This window comes from Hakea prostrata, chromosome 3 (genome assembly GCF_041222555.1).
Source record: "Hakea prostrata isolate BN-2017 chromosome 3, UWA_Hpros_2, whole genome shotgun sequence".
NCBI lineage: Eukaryota > Viridiplantae > Streptophyta > Magnoliopsida > Proteales > Proteaceae > Hakea > Hakea prostrata.
In genome coordinates, this window is record NC_142602.1 from 27,340,052 (window position 1) to 27,360,508 (window position 20,457).

The 20,457-nt window shown below is 38.7% G+C and overlaps 1 protein-coding gene across 1 annotated transcript in view; it reads right to left on the reverse strand.

Moving 5' to 3' along the window:
- Positions 1–5,788, reverse strand: part of LOC149021943 (pumilio homolog 4-like) — a 34,230-nt gene extending 28,442 nt beyond the window's left edge. The window contains exons 1-3 of the mRNA XM_089150150.1: positions 4,512–5,788; positions 755–1,592; positions 90–669 (exon numbers count right to left, since the gene is read on the reverse strand). Coding sequence (XP_089006276.1) covers positions 90–669; positions 755–1,592; positions 4,512–5,192 — 2,099 coding nt within the window. The 5' untranslated portion in view covers positions 5,193–5,788. The remainder of the gene's footprint in view (positions 1–89; positions 670–754; positions 1,593–4,511) is intronic.
- Between the last annotated feature and the right edge of the window lie 14,669 nt (positions 5,789–20,457).

A 20,457-nucleotide genomic window follows, 5' to 3' on the forward strand; every position in this document is an offset into this window, starting at 1 on the left:
AGATGGGAAAGACAAGTGAGCTCCCTTGCCTGCAGCAACATGAATAGAACAAAATACCACAAGGAACAAGGGGGAGGGGGTGTGGAAACCTGAATTCAACCACATGATCAGTGATCTCAGAAAGTTCAAAACAACCCGTCTTGTTGTTCTTGAACTCTTCCAATAATGATGAAGCAAAACTTTGTTCCACAGTATCACCATTATCCAAGTGCCAGGATCCCATTGAAGTTCTTATCAAAGATGGCATATGTGAGATTCGCTCATTCTGCCTAATAGGACTTCCAGCTCCCACTGAAGAAAGTACAGGACTTCCCATAGAGTTTCCTGAATATGGCACGCCAAGACCAAACATGGGATTCCCATAATAACCATGATTTAGAGAACCTGACTTATCTAAAAATGACATGCCATACTGTTGTTTCTGTTGTGCAACCAATGCCTCGAGGTATGCTTTCTGAAACCCACGAGAATCCATGTGTGATGTGCCAATGTAATTTCCCACCAGAGAAGGATCCCTTAGGCTAGCTACAGCCTGTGTTGCATAATCAGAAGTTCTCTGCAGGTACTGTAAATAAAGTGGGTCCATACCAGACATTTGAAGATCAGACCCTACTTGATTTCCACTTCGATTCAAACTTTGTCCTTCTACATTCCCTGACAAAGGCACACCTGAAAGCAAAACATGTATGATGTATCAATAAACCTGAGATGCTTAGATGAAGGAAGCAGAAGAAATTGGCACGAAAAGAAAGACCTGAATCAAGGTGATCATTCATCGTTAAGTTCAGCCTCTGACCAGTAGAATGCACAGGCACATAACCTGCAAAGTCAGTACTTGGCAAATCCATATTCTGATAATGGACACTGGATCCTTCTAAACCAGCAGAACCACCCACGGAAGGTACTTTTGAATACAGACTGGTAGCAAATGACTCTCTACCTGGAAAGTTCACTTGCCCATTAAACTTCGTATTAGAAAAATTAGGGTCTGATACGGTTGCATTCTTCTTTGCCCAATCTTTATACATAGTAGGTATGGTTTCAGCTTCACTCTTGTCAATAAGTTGGTTCTGCAAAGTTTGGGAATGACCATTTGGAATATCAAAAGGAAATTTCTGATTGTGATATTCTTGTCCAAGTTGAGATTTTACATGATTGGCTTCATCAACAAGTCTAACACCAGATAATGTTGCAGCAATTGCAGCAGTGTCACTCATGGTAGAATTAATACCACTGAAGGAATTTGAAGCTGCAACTTTCTTTTCACTAACAAAACCTCGGTTTCCCATTGGAGGAAGACCAGGAGCTGGAGACCTCCCAACCAACTGAGGCTCTGGAGTTGCATTCCTTGATAATGATGAACCCATAGAAGATGCAAAAGAGTGAGAAACTGATGAACCGAAACTCTGAACTCGAAGCAGGCCAGGAGAAGCAGTTCTAGAATGTAAGCCCTCTAAAGATTCCGTTCCATTTCTTAACTGTGTTAATTGGGGGTCATGAACGCCCATGGGCTCCACAACATCATCAAAAGCACTACGGCTCACTGGGCGTGAGATATTACCTGATGCTGGAGCAGGCTGAACCAGTCCTTCCTGTAAAAGAAATTATGTCAGAAAAATCATGTTCATAAAAGGGCTAAAGAATATCAGTAACTGACAGACAGTCTTCTCAAGTGATAACAAAGGACATAAAAATGTCTGAGGAAATCATCAGTACACACAGCTCAAGTTACATGACCGATGGACTTTGAACCAAGCAAAACTGCTAAGTCCAAATTCAATGAATAAATGGATAAGTTAGCACCCATTTAGCTTGATTTATAGATATTTTTGTTATCATCCATTGCTTAATAAAAGCATCACATGGAGTCAGAGATCTGTTGAATCCTCTGAAAAGAAACAAACACAAGGAAGAAATTATTAACACAAGATAGGTTGCAGGTGCTTGCAGGAGTTAGGGGATGGTTGTTTTGTCTTCTCCTGCATCTGCAACTTCATCTTTTCCAGCGTCTGCAAATTGCCAAAGCAGGAGCAGCAGAGTGGAGCCGTGTTTGACAATAACGAGAAAAGTCCATGGTCCTAGATATGAGTGTCGTATTACCGCTATTGAGCAATACACATCGATGTTGCACCTGACCTACCTATACTGATACCAAGCCAATACCGTATTGGTTGCATGGAAACGAGAAGGGATAATGATGTCTAAAAATCCATTTTTAAGTAATATTAAGGGAAAATCTGTCCAATACCAGTAATACTACTGATACCCACAGATATAAAATCTGATACTGTCTATATTTCCGTGTTGACAATACTGTCCTGATACCATGAACTACAAACCATGGATCGTTCCCTATACCATGCCAATAAATAAAAGGGTCCCTTCATTGCCCTTAGAGAATAGTTTGGGCATTTAATGATTTTTCTAACCAATGATGCCATCACTTAATGGTGACTAACCAATGGGCAGGGGCTAATTGAAAGGAATATTAAGATGTGGGAAGTGTTCAAAGTAATAGTTTCAGAAAGTAGGGGTGTCAAGCAATTTATTACAAAATTGAAGACAATCTCTAGGAGTACAGATTCAACAGTATACAATCTCCAACTGTTACCCATGCAAGATTTTGCCTAAATGAAAATGTAAAGTGGATAAAATCATGTCAAAGTCGTAACTAGAGTGTCACTTAGGAAGCCTACTATTAGAATATGGTAGACAACATAGGAAAGGCTGGAGAAGGATTGCGGAGGCCTACTATATATAAAAAGCTAATGACTGTCAATTTCCCTCAAACAGAGACATGAGTTCAGGGAGTATCTATAGACCCTTAAGGGCACACAAGCAGATTACAGTAATATGATGTGAATTCCAAGTTCTCTTTCCCCCTCACACAAAACACCCCCCCCCACCCCTAGCACTAAAAAAAAGAAAATGAAAATTCAACTTTCAACAAGGGAATCAGCAGGTTCAATACAATGAAAGTAATAAAAATAGCAGAAACTATTCTATTACTTTCTGTTTTTCTATAGCATATGGAGAAGAATCATAAAGAATAAGGAATTGGAGGGGATAGGACCAGCTTTCTCAGTCCATTATCCTCTCATCCATGGTCTCACATCATTGCCACATCCCACAGCTTCAACAGTAACACTATTCTCTTCAATCAATGTCCTCTTCTGCTCAACCTCATACTCTTGTTACAATAACCCCATTACAACGCAAACCATTTCCAATCTAATTAGAAACTAAAGAGTTGTGGAAAAAGAAACTACTAATTCATAATACCGATAAAACAGGAACTTCTAATACAAGCTAAGCAACCAAAATAGAAACTGTTATTGTAGTTTTTCAGGGGGGGAAATCAGATATTTGTCATAGAGGAAGCTAACTTGGTCTTCAGTAATAGAAACAGTCCAATCGATCCTGGAGTATCTTGCTTCCCAAGGATGCTGATATATAAAGACATGTGATCTAAGTTGGGACCCAAAACAGTGTCCAGGTACTGCTCATGTGAACACATTAACTTTGTTTATGAAATCTGTTTTGCCCTTCTGTTCTTCATGCTTTGATCTACATCACCATACCCACATAAGAAATCTCAACAGGAGGGGATGTGGAAGCCCATAATCGATTCAAATAATACTAACCGTGTTTGTACTTCAACAATTTTGTGACAATAGCAAACTCTAGTCATCCGAAGTTGACCATTCATCACAGTGTAACCACATCTTAGTTCTTGTCATCATGTTCACTAGTGTAAGATTATTTTTGTAAGTTCTTTATGGGGACTTGTATTCCTAGTTGTCCAAAAATAAATAACAGGTAACACAAGTGGTATTATGACTCATCCAGTTTTTATCAACACTTACTTTCAACCTTCAGTCCCAAGAGTAGAGGATCACAAATTAAATCAATGTTATAAACAACCTAGTCACTATTTATCGAACATAAAAGCCATCAAGGTGAAGCATTAGAATTTAAAAAGATAATAATAATTGGGAATTGAGAAACATAAAACACAATAGCATTTCATATGACAAATTCTACCTTGACGATATATAATTATTAAAAAAATTGTCTCTTCGGGGGAAGAAAAAAAACTTCAACAATCTGCTGCCAAGAACAAAGTAACATAAACACCATTAAGAATAAAATGGCAACACCTCTTATCAAATAAACATTGCTAATACATCACACGCTCAACCCTTCCTAACTCAAGGAAATGAATATCACTAGAGAAAGAACAGCATAAAGTAAAGAACAGCATAAAGTGAAGATAAAATATTTTAAGACCACTAAGCAACAAAAACCGGGAAGCATTTAACATCCGTAACGCAGAACTACAGCTATAATAATATGGACAAGAATCAGAATATACATGAGAGTAGAATTAGTTATAACATTTTAATGAGAAGCTTCTTTTTTTAAGGGGTTTGAGGTTGCAAAAGTTAAATACGACAGGAGCATTCCATGAATAGAATAGAAAGCTATGCATTTTGGGATACATCTAACACCTGTAGCATGTCGGCCAGGCTCTTCCTCCTCGCTCCCAAACCCACACCAGCCAATCCAATAAGACCATCGGTCCCTCTCTGGAACCATTCTGCGGAAGGTTGCCTGGCAAGGTTTCTCGGTGTGACCGTCGTCGGCTCCAAAAAATCTCCTTCACCTCCCTGTGCCGAAAGACCGGGTTGCAGTGAGAACAGTGACTTACTTTCGCCCTCCTTCACTGAACCCTTATTCCACCGGTCTCCAATTCCCCCAAGTGACGATGCCCCAGCCTGGAATCTCTGTGCAACACGCCAATCCTCCTTTGAGAGCAAAGGAAGAGGCAGCCTGGGATTGATATTTTCAAGGGAATAGTAGTACGAAAGATAGCTAGGATGCGAGCGAATTTCTTCATCTGAGAGAATTCCATTCGGACTAATCCCTGGAAGGTTAGTACCCTTATTCCTAAACAGACCATCCACAGCATTCAAGGATCCCTCCACCGTCGGGGGAGCGCTACCGCTTCTATACATATTGAGATCCCTCTCAAGATCGATAAACTCTTTACCACGCTGCTCTCGAATCAAGTAGTCAATCTCATTCCCCAAACTATCTTCTATGTTCCCGTTTAATCCTCTAACGCTGTCCCTTAGGGTGGGTTGCCTGCCTAGATCCGATATCACATTTGACGAACTTTCTGAGACCATTTTCAAAATCCTGGATTGCGAAGAATCAAATCAATCCAGACGGTAAAGCCTGATGTCTTAAAGCGATACAGAGTTTCAAAGAACCAAATTTCACACCTTTACTCCACGAGATGAACCAAAAGATGCAGCAAAATAGATTGGAAACAAGAAACAGGCCACTAGCGAACAGAACAAATACCAAATCTGACCAAAATCCTCCAGTAATTTCGAACTTATTTTTCTCCGAAGAAAATTGATGCAGAAACTTCAATTTAAAAAGAAATAGAACAATTAAACAGTCGCCTTATACACCCACCAATCGAACACCGAAGATCTTCAGGTATACCTGTTGGTTCCTGAAAAAATTGAGGCGAACGAATGCAACTAAGCCATGGAAGTCTGTAATTATTGGAGAAAGCTTCCGGTTGATGACAAATGTGAGATTCTGAGAGGAAGTTCACGCAGAAGCCTCATCGCTGAAGATGAACAGAGAAGCAGGTGAGGAAATGAAACACGGAATTTCGGAATGGTGGCGTTGGGTGAGAACAACAGAACTAACTACAGCGACGCGCGACGCGCGACGATAAGAACGAAAGCATGGAAATTGAGTCGTTCGATCATGGATGCACGGTTGAGGATTCCTAATTTGGCGTTGTGTAATATCGACTGTACGGCGATATTTTAGAGTGGTAAGTTTCCCTTTTTTCGGTTTTACCAAAAACAAAAATATCCCTCCTTTGTTACGAAAAGAATTATACATTAGTTCAAATGATGTAAGTGTATCATTTGTGACCAACTACAAAGGGGATCAGGGATACCAGTCATTGAGTTGGATTTCGAGGATAAGCAATGTCATTTATTCATGGAGTTTCACCTTCTCATTGTTTAGAAGTAACCCCTTTCCTAAATTTGTGGTTGAAAAAGTGTCAAGATAACGATATCATTTACCCTCGAAGGTAGAAGACTCGATTTACTATCATTTACCCAAAGAAAAATTTCTCTGTCAAGATAATGGTATCATTTACCCTCGGAGGCAGAAGACCCAATTTACTATCATTTACCCAAAGAAAAATCTCTCTCTGTCTCTCAACTCTTACTTCCTTATCAATACTTGCTATCTATCGACTCTTACTTCCCTATCAAAAGTTTTCCTTTAATTCTCCCAAAAAGTTAAACACTATTGTCTCTCATTTTCTCCTCATATTTCAAATTGACCAAGCTACCTTGTATTTTTATTCTTTTAATTGATTAAAATGATTTTTTTTCCCTTGTTTCATGAATCCACTGATAAGCTCCCAAGAACATCAAACACTTTATGTTTTGGCCTTCTATTAAAGATCTAAAGGATCTTGGCATTACAGCAAGGGAAGCCATGGATATCGAAGCTCATTGTTATGTCTTGCCTCTCTTTGGTGGCAAAGATGATGAAAGGGGACTTCTTTTTTATGGATTTTTAGGTGAGAAAATGCAAGTTCTCCTCTTTCTATATTTACTTTAAAACATGTGCACCTCAAATGTTCCGAGGTGATCTTGTATTCCTTTGGAATAGAGGGGAGACGGTTTCATCTTTGATACACATTCTAGAGAATGGAACTCCTGATTCTAGTAGGTCCAACGTGGCTAATGCATTCAACAACTGCTTTGGCATTGGTGCATTTTTTGTTAGGGTTTAGGGTTTAAGTAGAAGGTTGCTTAAAGCATTACACACTGAGTATCTAGTTTGGAATACTTAGACCATTGCTTCCAACTAGTATTATAGACCAACACTAGATTCTACACTTAATTGGACTCTCAAGTGAGGCCCATTACACTATTGGATCGAAACTAATTTGATTGCCTATATTAGAACATAAGTTGGGTATTGATATGGTCGACCCTTAACATATCGACTAGGGTCTATCAAGGATGAACTAGGCCGGCCTAACTTTGGTTGAACCATGAACAATCTAAGTCATGTAGCGTGTACGCTAAGTAACGTACACCATTAAAGTTACAACTAACCTCCTCAACGTTTTGGGTAAGGACTCTATTGAGTTTAAGGAGTTCGAGTTGCTCAAGGAGTCTAGGTCGGACTCAACAACTACAACATCAAGGATACGCCAAATCTGACGATCAACACATGTTTGAGAGATTGATTAGATGGTCAAGGTAACTTCCCAAAAACTATATAAACCTCCTACATGGCCATAACTAGGTACGCACACTTCAAGTACGTCTCTTTGTATTGAGAATGCTACAATTAATGTTATATTTCTAAGGCTATATGAATTCACAAATTTGATCGTTGAAGACGTTCTTTGAGCAATCCAGTCGAGCATGTTGTCTTGCAGGTCTATATCTTGCATTGGCGAATAGGCTTTTGGACCAACATTTTTTGGTGTTTTCTATGGGAAAGTGATCAAGAAGCCATGATTGTAACCAAGTCTAGATTGCTAATGAATGATCATGAAGGACTGGAGGTCCAGCAAGGGGATGCAACATGAGGATGAACTCCTCCTCATAATGATGATCTAGTTGGTTCCTCCAATTAGAACCAATATGTGACTATGGATAAGTATAATGAGTTACAAAGACAATTCCTGGATATGAAAGAGTTGATCAAGCCAGCATCTGTCAACAAATAATTCCACAAGGTTCTGGGTAGCAAATAAATCCACCTCAATTGTCTCTTGATGGAAGGCAAGAAGATAGGGGATCGAAGCAGGACGATGATTGACCACCTCCGCTCAACTATTCTTTGCGATCATCTCAAAGAAATCTCAACAAAGCAAAAGAGAAGGTTGGTGATCCAATCCAACAGGCATGTAGGATAGCGTCTGTGCATAATGACAACCCTCCCCCAAGAGATAAGGGGGATAACTACAATCATGAAAGATATTAAATACGAGGTAGTCGACTACTATTTGACCACCGTGAAGGAATGGGCGACCATAAAGTGCCAGGCAGTGGAACTGCCTATGTTGATAAACAATTCAAGGAGCTAGATGAAAAACTGAAAAAGTTGAAAGATGTAGGAAAGGATGACTTGTATTCTGTACTAAAGGATGAACCATTTGTTTGGGCCATCTTAGTAGCAAATATGCCAAAGGATTTCAAGTGTCCTACCTTCACCATGTTCAATGGGATTCAGTGTCCAAGGCAACATATCATGCACTATAAATCAATGATGTCTTCGTACAAGCATAGCGAAGTAGCTTTATGTCGGATCTTTCTAGCCTCACTAAAGGGTGCAGCGTCCCAGTGGTTCTTAGGGTTAAAAGACAAATCAATTTCAAATTTTGACCAGCTTGGTCGAGTATTTCTATCATGCTTTCAAAGTGGAATAAACACAAAAAAGAGAGAAGATACCCTGTTCTCAATACGATAAGGTCGTTCAGAGTCAATTAGATAATTTCTCCATAGATTCAATAATTTGACTATTCAAATTGAGATGATAGCTTTTCATGCACTCTATCAAGGAATCACTCATCATCACTTGCTTGAGAATGTCATGCAAGACATGCCTGAGACTTATGTAGACCTGCTCGACCACTGCCACAGGCAGATAGTACTATTTGAAATGATCAAATCTAGAAGGGAAAGGAAAGAGCCTACCACAAAGACAGAAGCTAATAAAGACAAGCCTCAACAAAATAGGAGTCCCACCATAACTATTAAAAGAAGTGGTCGGTTAGAGCCCAAAAAATAATCTTTGGATGGAACGTTCACTCCACTAAACACAAGCCGATCAAAAATTCTAATGCAGTTCAAGAGTCAGGGCCTTCTCAAATGGCAGAAAAAGCTTCATTCTTGATAAGAGGAATGAGATAAAAGTAAGTATTGTGATTTTCATGAGATCATAGTCACTGAACTAATAATTGTAGGCAGCTTAAGGAAGAGATCGAGAAATTCATATCACAGGGACATTTGAAAAAGTTTCTCCGAAATAAACAAGAAGCAACTCGGTCACGTGTCAAAGACAGAAAAAGAGCAAGGTCGACCAAGAGAGAAAGATGCCGAAGATTGAGAAGAGGTCAACCAAGGTCCAAAGAAGATGATCAAAAGAGTAGGCAGACTCCAATCTACATAGTGATCGGTGGTCCAACTAAGGAGTTTATCAGGCAGGCAGAAAGAAAGGCCCGATATATAGGCAATGTCGAACTTGAGAGGTCGGAAACCAGGGTTACAATAGAACCTATTACATTTTCTGCAAAGGAAATGCAGGATATTAAGACTCCTCATGATGACGCTTTGGTGATCAAAGTAATCCTAGCCGGTTGTGTAGTTCATCAAGTCTTGGTTGATATTGGTTCATCAGCAGACAAATTATCTCTTGAGGCTTTCCGAAAGCTCAAGTTGAGAAAGAAGATGCTCGTTCCATGTGGTGCCCAACTATATGGATTCACAGGAACCTCCACTTGAGATGAGGGAACAATTAGGTTAGATCAAAGGATTGGAGAGCACCATCATGACAAAGTTTTCCAATCAATCTATATGGTGGTAAGGGACTTGTCAGTTTATAACGTCATCCTAGGTCGACCAACCCTTAGTGCCTTGGGAGCAATAGTGTCTACTATGCACTATTGAGGAAAATGAAGTTCCCAATAGAGAATGGCATTGAGGAATGTAGTTCCGACCAGAAATCTAGTCGACAATGCTACATCGATTATATAAAGAGGAGAGCCAGAACAAGTTTCACGATGACAGTTGAAGTAAGGGATGATTAGGATGAAGAAGTATATAGAGAGCAGAACTAGTTGAAAAACTGGAAAGGATATAACTTAGTTCTAAAAATTCAGGTCAGAGCACAATGTTGGTGTCGAGTAGGAAGCAAACTTCAAACTCAAGCTTAACCAATTCTTAGAAGAAAATTCTGATGTCTTTGCCTAGTTGGTGGAGGATATGCAGGCATCGACAAAAGAGTGGCAGAGCACCAACTGTGGAATCAACCCCCATGCAATTCTTGTCACACCCCACCTAGCCAGATCCGATCATACCCGAATACCTATGGGGGTGATACAATACAGGACCAAGGTTCAATGACAAATCCATACAATCATATGACATAACATAATCAAATGACAAGAATAAATCAATGATCAATATTTAAAGTTATAAAAACTGAATTATCAAATGAGGTTACAGTTATCCATTAACTAGAGATAAAAACATAATTTGAAGTTAATCAAAAATGAACATCAAAGGCTAGAGGAAATAATTGTTTGCAGCAAAATTCTAGTTACGTTGATGGAAGGCGACATCGCCCCTCTCTAGAGGTTTAAAAGTGAAGATATAACATAAAGCTATGAGGGACACTATTGTTTATAAAATTATTGCCGGATCTCCACTAGTACGCAGCTCCATAGGAGCAATCTGATCACAAGCACAAAGCTCCATGCGAGTCCGCCTCCTTGCCAGTCGCTTCCTCAAAATATTATACTGATGACGGATCCTCCATTTGAATGGAGTCCTCATAACTTGTTGTAAGATCTAAAAGAATATAAACATCAAAGGAGTGAGTTCAACGAAACTCAGTGAGGTCAACTCAACTACATATCAAGCATCCATTCACAAATTCCCACATGAAACATATATCATTTATGATAATAATATGAATATGAAATCATGCTTTTAACTCTATTATGAGGTCTCTATGGTAGACATGCATTAAGCTATACACTAGTCTCCTCTAGACGGTCTCAATCCCTCTCCCTCAACAAGAGACATCTATTAGGTTCTCCACGGTTGTTGGGTCAAGTCACATCAATCCATAATTGGGGATATAACTCACCACTCTCTCACATCACCATTTGGCATGAGAACTGGCGCATGTCAAGGACACCTCTAGGCCCAATGCATAGTCATACAATCTCGTACTACATATGGTCTGGATATCATTCCTCAACGGGAGGCATTTGTTGGATTCTATTTCTTAACCCTATGGTCATCCACATAAATATAGGCGGACACTCTCATGGCTTTCCCCAGAAATTGCACATCGTGCTGAAAGTGACATGAGCCCAAACTCGATACATATGCAACCCTACCATCTCATGATGGCAGTGGGCTGCTTGATGCTCACAGGACCTAGCCACTAACATCACGGGTTAATCGGCTTCAATACCCCTATTGGAAGAGTAGTAGTACTTGTGGGGTTACCTAACCAACATATCTAGACGCCTAGCATTCACGTACTTAGGTATAAGTGCAAAAAGCCACTAAGGTAATGGGAGAACCCCACAACCTTAGTTGGCATATAAGTACAAGAGGAAAAAAATCCCAAAATTAAGCCCACACATTCACACCATTCTCATATAACAATTCATGAAATTTGAAAATAGAAATAATCATAAATAACATTGCTTTCTGTTCACGCAAAGTCACACACAATTTTATAATATAACACATGATATCAAAATAATACAAATTTCAAATGAAGAAGATTTAAATAATACCATCAATCATACAAGATATGGTTAAGTGTATTCCTCACCTTTCAAGCTTATATCAATCTCCAAGTCCTAAAGAAATCCACAAAAAGAGAGTGCAATTGACCTAAAATAACCCTAGAAACATAAGAAATTAAATGAACAACAATCGGGGTTCGTCCAAAATCAAGGGGGGGGGGTAAAACACGCACCCGAAAAGGAGGCCGGGGGGGGGGGGGGTTGAGCCACACAGGGCCTGTCGATCGCCTAGTCTAGGGCTCCAAACATTGTGCTCGATTTCGTCCCCAATTCAAAATCAACTTGCAATGGGACTTTGGGGTCTTCTATTTGACAGCATTATCCCTAAACTACCTTTCAAATACCCCAATTGGTTCCCAAACGAAAACCCCCAATTTGGGCTCTCCAAGTTTGCTTATGAGTGTCTCTAAGAGGTTTGAATCGGTTTCAAATCCAAGGGATTGCATGAACCAACTCTCACAAAGGTTGGGAAACATTGATGGGGCAATAAGAAGCATTCAATGTTGCCTAACAACAATAACCACCACAACAATGCAAAGATTTCATCATAAATGCATCAAAAGAGAGATTGCAAAGGGGTTTTTGAGTCTCCCTACCTTATCGCATGATTTCCTTCATATCTTGCAATTTGACACCACCAAAGGACTAAAGAAGCTTCAAAATCACGAGCTCTCCTTCCCTCCCATGTTCTCAACCTCCCTCTTGCATAAACAATGTGTTTGTGGGGTTAGAGAAACATAAGATAGGGTTTTTGTCACACCCCACCCAGTCGGATCGGGTCCACACCCGAATACCCGTGGGGATGATACTCTATAGAATCTCAATTCAATGATAAAACCCATACAAACATATAATATAGCATAATCTAAGGACAAGAATAAATCAAGTGTAAATAACAAGTTATCAAATCTGAATTATCAATAGGTTACAATCATCCATTATATAAAGTTAATCAAAATGGATATAAGAGTTTAAAGGAAGAATAGTTTGTTTGCAACAGATTTAAACTAAACTGGTTCTCTAATGGAATCTAGCCCCATAAGAACAATCCTAACATTAGCATGAAGCTCTATGCGAGTCTACATCTTCTTCAGTCACTCCTTCAAGAAAGTCTGTCGGCGAGAATCCTCCATTTGGAAGGAGTCCTCATAACTTGTAGTATATTCTAATAGAAATAGACACATAAAGGAATGAGTTCAACAGAACTCAATGAGGTCAACTCAACATCATATCATGCATTCATTCACTAGATTTCCACACCACACATATAACATTAATATCGATAATGTAATTAATGATAATGACATGATACATGAATGATTATGATATTATGCTCCTAACTCTATCATAAAGTCTTTATGGTAGACACACATTAAGTCATACACCAGTCTCCTCTAGGCAGTCTCATTCACTCTCCCTCAACAAGAGATGTCTATTGGGTTCTCCAGGTTGTTGGTCAAGTCACATCAATCCATTGCTGGGGATATAAGTCACCACTCTCTCACATCATAATTTGGCATGAGAACTGGCGTGTGTCAAGGATTACTTTAGGTCCAATGTATAGTCATACGGTCTCGTACTAATGTGGTCTAAATACTTCCCCTATGGCACCAACCAACTTGGTTTAGTATCATTTTCCACCTAGAAATGGGATCCTCAACAAGAGGCATCTGTTGGATTCTATTTCTCAACCTTATGGTCATCCATATATAATGGATATGATGCTCTCCATGTCCTCTCACAGATTGGTTACCGCTCTTAAGCGCCCATGAGCCCTTATCTATTATATGCAACCCTACCATCTCACGATGGCAGTGGGCCTGTTTGATGCTCACAAGACCCATCCACTGGCATTACGAGTTAGCCGGTTTCAATACCCCTACTGGAAGGGTAGTAGTACTCATGAGGTTTCCTAGCCAAACACTTCTAGACACCTAGCATTTATGTACTTAGATCTAGATGCATACTCATATAAGGTCACTAGGGTAATGGGTAATGGGAGAACCCATAACCCTAGTTGGTAAATAGATATAAGAGAACTAAGTTTTAAAACCAATCCCACACACATTCTTATACCATCATTCACAAGAATTGAAAAATAGAAACAAACATACTTTAACTAGGATTATGTGTAAGATAGAAACACCCGAATGGTATTCCCCAGTTCACAGTCACAACCTACATTCACATTACAATATGATTCCAATCACATTATCATGTTACAATTCATTCCAAATCCAAACAGTCACATATTTAACAAATATGCATAACATCATTGATCAACCATATTTTGAAATTATAAAGTCATAATAATCATTCCTAAACCCTAAAACAACAATATGAAAACATACATTCAAGTTCCATAACAAACAATAATGTAATCCATGACAAACAATAATGTAACTAGGGTTATGTGTAAGTGAACGTCCTCACCTTGCTATCAATTTGCAACCTTTGTAAGTTAGGTCAAATAATTAGTTCAAACTTGTCAAAGAGTCTTAACAACAACATGATGGTTTAAAGTTAGAAACAACCCTAGAGGTATAGAGTTGAAAAGAGAACAAACAACCCACTAGGCGGTGGGTGGGTTGCCTGGGGCAACCAGGGCAATCAACCCAGCCACCAATCTACCAAAACTAGGCTTGGTCGCCTGAGTGGGTTGCCTGGGGCGACCAGGGCAGGCAACTGGAGCTTTTGTGTATGGACAAAATGTGCTTAAATCGATAGGAAACTTTTCGTTTGGGTTTCAAACTACTATGAAATTAATAGAAAATTATGAAATCATGGTAGGACATTATCTAGCATAGTTTAGAGATCAATCATGGCATAAAGAATGAAAACCTAACAAATCCTATAGTAGGTTTTCTCCGAAATCATACGGCAAGATTCACGGACGAGCTAGAGTGAATGGGGATTCACTCTGGAGTAAAGAGGATACAAGATATAGGTCTGAAATCATAATAGATCATGGTCTAATGTGCTTTGGAGATCAAACCAAAGAAAAAGGATGAAATCCTAATGGATATTATACTAGGTTTTCTCCAAAATCTTACCATGAAGTTTATAGACGAGCTAGAGTGAATGGAGATTCACTCTAGAACAAAGAGGATAGAAAGGATAGGTCATAACAACAAGTATAGACCTTCTTCTAGGTCTATATAGTAGGTAGAACAAGCAAAAGAGAAGAACTAGAATGAAGAAGATGAATACTAACCTTTTAGAAAGAGAAACAACTATTGGAAACCTCGACGGATACTTCCACACCTTCCTTCACCTTGAAGAGGGTTCTCTTGAGAAGTTCTGACATTCTCTGACGGCTTTAGAACATAATGACACGTTTTAGAAGGAAAAAATTTTTATTAAATAGGGCTTTAAAAACATCACTTTCCCAAAATGCCCTTTTGCCTAAAAACTAGTTGGTCGCTTGGGGCAACCAGAGCAAGCTTGGTACTTTTGTTCCAGTAGTGATATTGATGCTCCGAAAGCCCTAGCTCCTTCTTGGGTCCTTTTCTAAGTTATAGAAGGGTATTACCTAATTTTCTGGGACATTCTACTTTTGTCATTATTGTACTCTTGAGCTATCTACTAAGTCTGTCAATGTTCGAGATAGATCTTCTTCCATATCCTGACAGAAATCCCACCTTAGCATCATCTCCATCTACTTCCATTGGTTTAGAGTCTAATCAAATGGTTTCAATTTGGATGGCCCACAGTTGCCTTCTTCCCACACTCCGGGTTTTCGAACCTACAATATAGATTTTCGAGTTAAGGTTTTGAGGGATTTCACACCAACATCAAGCCTCGGGTCAAACAGTTGGGGTCTCTTGGGTCTAGTCTTGACCTATAGCCTAGTTGGTTTGAGTAAGTAAGTTTGACTGGTGTTCTAGACCTAGTCCCTAAAGGCCATCTTGCTTGAGAGTGATTGACCCAACCCTCCCTACATGGGCCATCTAGAAAGCTTAAGAGGCAGGACATTGCCCGGACTAGAATTGGGCGTGTTAAAGAAATAATCAAATCAATATACTTATGAAATGTATAAAGAGGTCAATATTGCTTAGACCCTAAGTTCTTGGTATTGCTTGATACCTAGACTAGTCTCATCTAAGGATGAACTGGTGGTTGGAAGATAAGAGGAGACTTCTCGCTTGAATTGTTTGCCTAGAGCTAGACTCAAGGGGGGGGGTGTAAAGAGCTTAAGTGTGGGGGTGCCTATATTCCCTCTAGTCTTTAATGGAGTGACTTTGTCTTGGAACATATCTTTTTACTCTTACTATTACTAGAACAATTAGAAAAGCACTTGAGAATTTTCTATGTATATTCTCAACAAATGCTCATGAAACACAACTCATCCACTAGGGTAACTTAGGGGTTTAAAGGCTTGTTGCACATGGTAAATGCAACCGTGATTCCTATGAAAGTGAGTTAGGTTTTTTATTCATTTATTTTTAGTATTGCTTTTATTGTCTCATTTTGCTAAGGACTAGCATACATAATTAATTAGAATATAATTAATTGAGTATCTTTGTGTATTTTTCAGGAACAAAATTGGTAATAAGATCCGAAAATCTTGCAAACAAACTCACCTCAAGTACTTTGGGCATAACTCTCTCGTCTAAACTTGGATTGAGATGATTCAAGATGTTATGAAAAGATAGACAAAAAAAATCTATGACTTTCTAGTTTTGAGTTTTCCCAAAATTAGAATGAATAAGGGTCAAATTAATGGGTAAAGAGGACAAATTCACAGTGTGGGGGAAAAAAGAGAGGAGTTAGCCACGGATAAAGGGGAAGAAGGTGAATAGGGATCTTGGCTTTCATCTCTCTCTCTATCTCTCTCTCATTGTGCAAGGAGAAGACCACAAACCAGTCGCCACCCCTATTTTGTCAAGGAGTTCAACAACGTTTTTTGTCCAAAACTGAAGCTTTCATCAAAGTGTTGTCTACAATTAGTGGCAGCCATTGCAAGAGTTTCAAATCCATTATTATTTGTTTTATGATTTTTTTTGTTTGTAATGAGTAGTTAGTTTCTTTTTTTTTTTTGGTATATAGGTGAACCATTGGCTATTTCATTATTTTAATAGTAATATGCCTTTTGGTCGATGCTTTTAACTGTGAGCCTGACCAATGATGCTCTATAGCTAAGCAACCTAAGCGTGCCAAGCTTCTATAAAGGACGATAGTCTTGCAAAGATAGGATAAATCTAGGAGAAACCATCTTTTTTCTCTTTTAGGTGTAGGGTTAAATTGGTTAGTGAAAAGCATTGGGGGTTCGAAATCCCAAAGACCCTCACTTTTTCATAGTAAAAGTTTTCGCATTAATTATTAGTTTAATTTCTTTGTGTTTCTTGAAGTAAAATAAAAAAAAATTAGATTTACTTTAAATTAGGTTTTGATCAATTCAATCTTGGTAACTTATGTTGGATTTTGGTTTTAAAAAAACAAATAATATAATATAATATATTATTTAGATTTTTTTTGGTAGAATATATTATTTAGATAAGTATCAAAAAACATTAAAACTCCATCTCCCTAATTTTGTTTTAGGACTCTTGTTTGATTCTTACCTTTATAGGACTCTTCTAGATGTAAAGATTCCAATCCAAGCATTTTGACAATTCGGCGTTTATAAGGTATTCTAGTTTACCATATTTGTTTAGTCCCACGTCGGATGGAGCTAATGATAATATCGATTATATATACATTGATTGCTCCTAAGTGGAGTGTATGCCGGTAGAAAGTTAAATATGGATCATGCGCATGCGCCGAGTTGGGCCAAGTTGGACGTGGTTGTAGCCGTGGTCTATGGACCCTCAGACCAAGCCATGGGACATTATTATATTATTTAACTAATATTAAATATCTATGATGGGACTTGGGACTTGAAGATGTGAGGTGTGGGTTGTGGATCATGGATTATGATCCAGAAAACGCATTTTGGGTTTTGTTGTAGGGAGGTGATTGTATGATCAGTCACAACTCTTTCCCTTTAGAGGTGATCTTATGTACATATGCCACTCTTTGATATAGGTGCCTATACAAGTTTAGGAATATATATGAGAAATTAAGATGAGTTTTTCACTCTATATTTTAGCAAGAAAAAATTCGTGTTTTGAAAAGTGAGAAAGTTCAGTTTTGCTTTCTTCCTTCATGTACTGTAAACTACCTTCGTATCTCCTCTTCAAGTAGAATCTGTTGGAGTGCTAGACTTCACATTTAAAGGAGTTGTTGTATCTTGGAGGTGAGGACGCCAAGGTCAAACCAAGTCTGCACTTAAGGGGACATTCAAATACCTTAAAGAAAAGTACTGTACGTACGCCTGAACTCACCCTGTTCGAGTTCTTGTTGTTCTAATTCTTGCTTCTTCTGTTTCATTCGAGTAAGTGCTGCTGACATAAGATTATAGTACTTTGTGATTCTATCTCTTATTGTTTGATATTGGTCTATCTATACTAGGGGTGTCAACGGTTTGGTTTGGGGCGATTTTGGGTTGGGTCTAACGGTTTCGGGCTGAAAAATACCTAGCCAAAACACTTCCCATTAGCAAAATAATTGTTTTGGGTCGGTTTCAGTTTGTTGTGGTTTGGGTTTGGGCTAACGGTTTAGACTCGGGTTGACTAACGGTTTATGGCGTGCAAGGAAAAGAATAAGATACAATTGAGCATCCTACAACAAAAGCTAAAATTCCATGCAAAGAAAATTTTCTATTGGTCAATTTCCATTAAAAAATTAAAAGTCATTCCACATTGTAGAAAACCCAACCACCCTATGGAAATCAAGAACCTAGATAGTAAGTAGTAACACATAGACTACAAGCTCATTTCTCAAGCTCTGCGGAATAATCCTCCAGAAACAAATCCTCAAACCAAAAGCCCTTTTAAATTCCATTTTGTGCTATGATTGATTGTCTTGAAATTTAGGTTCTTGTTCAGTGAAAATGTAGATTTTTTTTTTCTTCACGTTTTATGAAATCCATTTATCTTTTGGGTTGGTATTTAGTTTGATATACAAAATCAAAAACCTCTGGATTGGATAAGTATTTACTCAATTTAAACAAACTTAATACATTCAAGTTGGACATTCATACTTAATCCTTGTGATTGTCCCTTACAAGTAATAGAATGACTAGTTAATCCTTGAATTCAAGCTTAATTTTTCTAATTGTCTATACCAACTACCTAGTGGTACAATGATGATTCAGATACTATTTAATGTAAAACTACAAACCAATTGTAAAATGGGTTACTGGTTATAACGGGTTGTGGTTTGGTTTCGAGCTGGTGTGGGCTTTACGACCCTCAGCCCAAACACAACCCATTAAAGTTTAGTTTGGGCCAGTTCGGGCTATAATGGGCTGGTTCAGTTCGGTTTTAACTATTTGGGCTACAAATTGACACCCCTAGTCTACATGGTGCCTCGTATTCTGATTCTAACAATTTAACCTTTGAGTTCCCCTATAGTTCGACCTCATTCTTTTTGCTAACTAGGTTAGTATAGGACTTTACTTTTGATTGGTTAGTGACATGATCAGTATCTAGTCAAAAAGCATAAATCTGAAATGAAGAATGCCAAAGGGCCTTGGATGAGCTAAAGGCAAAGTTAAACGAGTCCCCTACTACTCGTCCAGCCAACCCAAAAGAAAGAATTTCTCATTGACTTAGCAACATTACCCATTGTCGTTAGTGCAGTGCTCGTTCAAGAAGAAGGTATTGTTCAAAACCCTATATATGTGAATCATATATTAATTGATGTTGAGACCAAGTACCTAGAGGTGGACAAACAGGCTTTATCTTTAGTGACAGTTGCTCGAAACTCCAACCATATTTCCAGTCACATCTTATAGTTGTACTAACCAATTTTCCTTAGAAGAAGATTTTGCATTGACCAAACTTGGCTAGTCGACTAGTTATGTGGGCAACTGAGCTCAATGAACATTAGATTGAATTTTGACCCTAGTTAGCCATAAAAGGTTAAGCCTTGGCGGATTTTATAGTAGAGACTCAACATCCCCAAGATGAACAGGAAGAACAGGAAGTTGTTCCCAAGCGGGCAAAAAGATGGTTGCTTATGTAGATGGTCCAGCAATGCACAAGGCAATAGAGCAAGAATACTTCTCCAGAGCCCATGAGGATTCGTAGTAAAGTATGCACTCCGATTTAAGTTTAGGGCTTCTAACAATGAAACTAAGTATGAATAATTGCTAGTTGGACTTAGACTAGCTACAACACCTGGAATTTAGAATCCATAAATGAAAAGCGATTCATAGCTGCTCATGAATCAGGTAAATGAAGTGTATAAAGCAAAAGAAAAAAGGATGGGAAAATATCTCACCTTGGTCGACCAGTACAAAAACCAATTTTTAGACCTATTGAATAGGCAAGTACTCATGATAGAAAATGATCAAACAGACGCATTATCTCGCATGGCCATAGAAGAACTAAACATTATAGAGCCAGTAGTTTATCTGATCCAATATCAGATTGATACGAACTGAATTTTTGGGAAGACCCAACTCCGCTAGATTCTTCAAAACCTCCACAACAGACCCCAAGTCAAGCGCCACATCCAACACTTAAGCCAAGGAGTTGCACTCACTAGGGGGGGATATCCAGCACCTAGAACTGGTATCTTGCAGTACTCCTCCTTAAACCCATCATCACTAGTAGGTCCACTAGATGGAGATGAAGGTGACCCACCCACTAGGGGGCTTGAGAAAGCACCCTATTTGGATGGTCTTCTAAAAGAAAATCTGCTTGGAAAGCACTCTGTCTTTTGCTTGAAATGAACACTACTCCTACAATAGTCCAAAGAGATGAGAGTTTATAGGAAAGACATTCACAGTC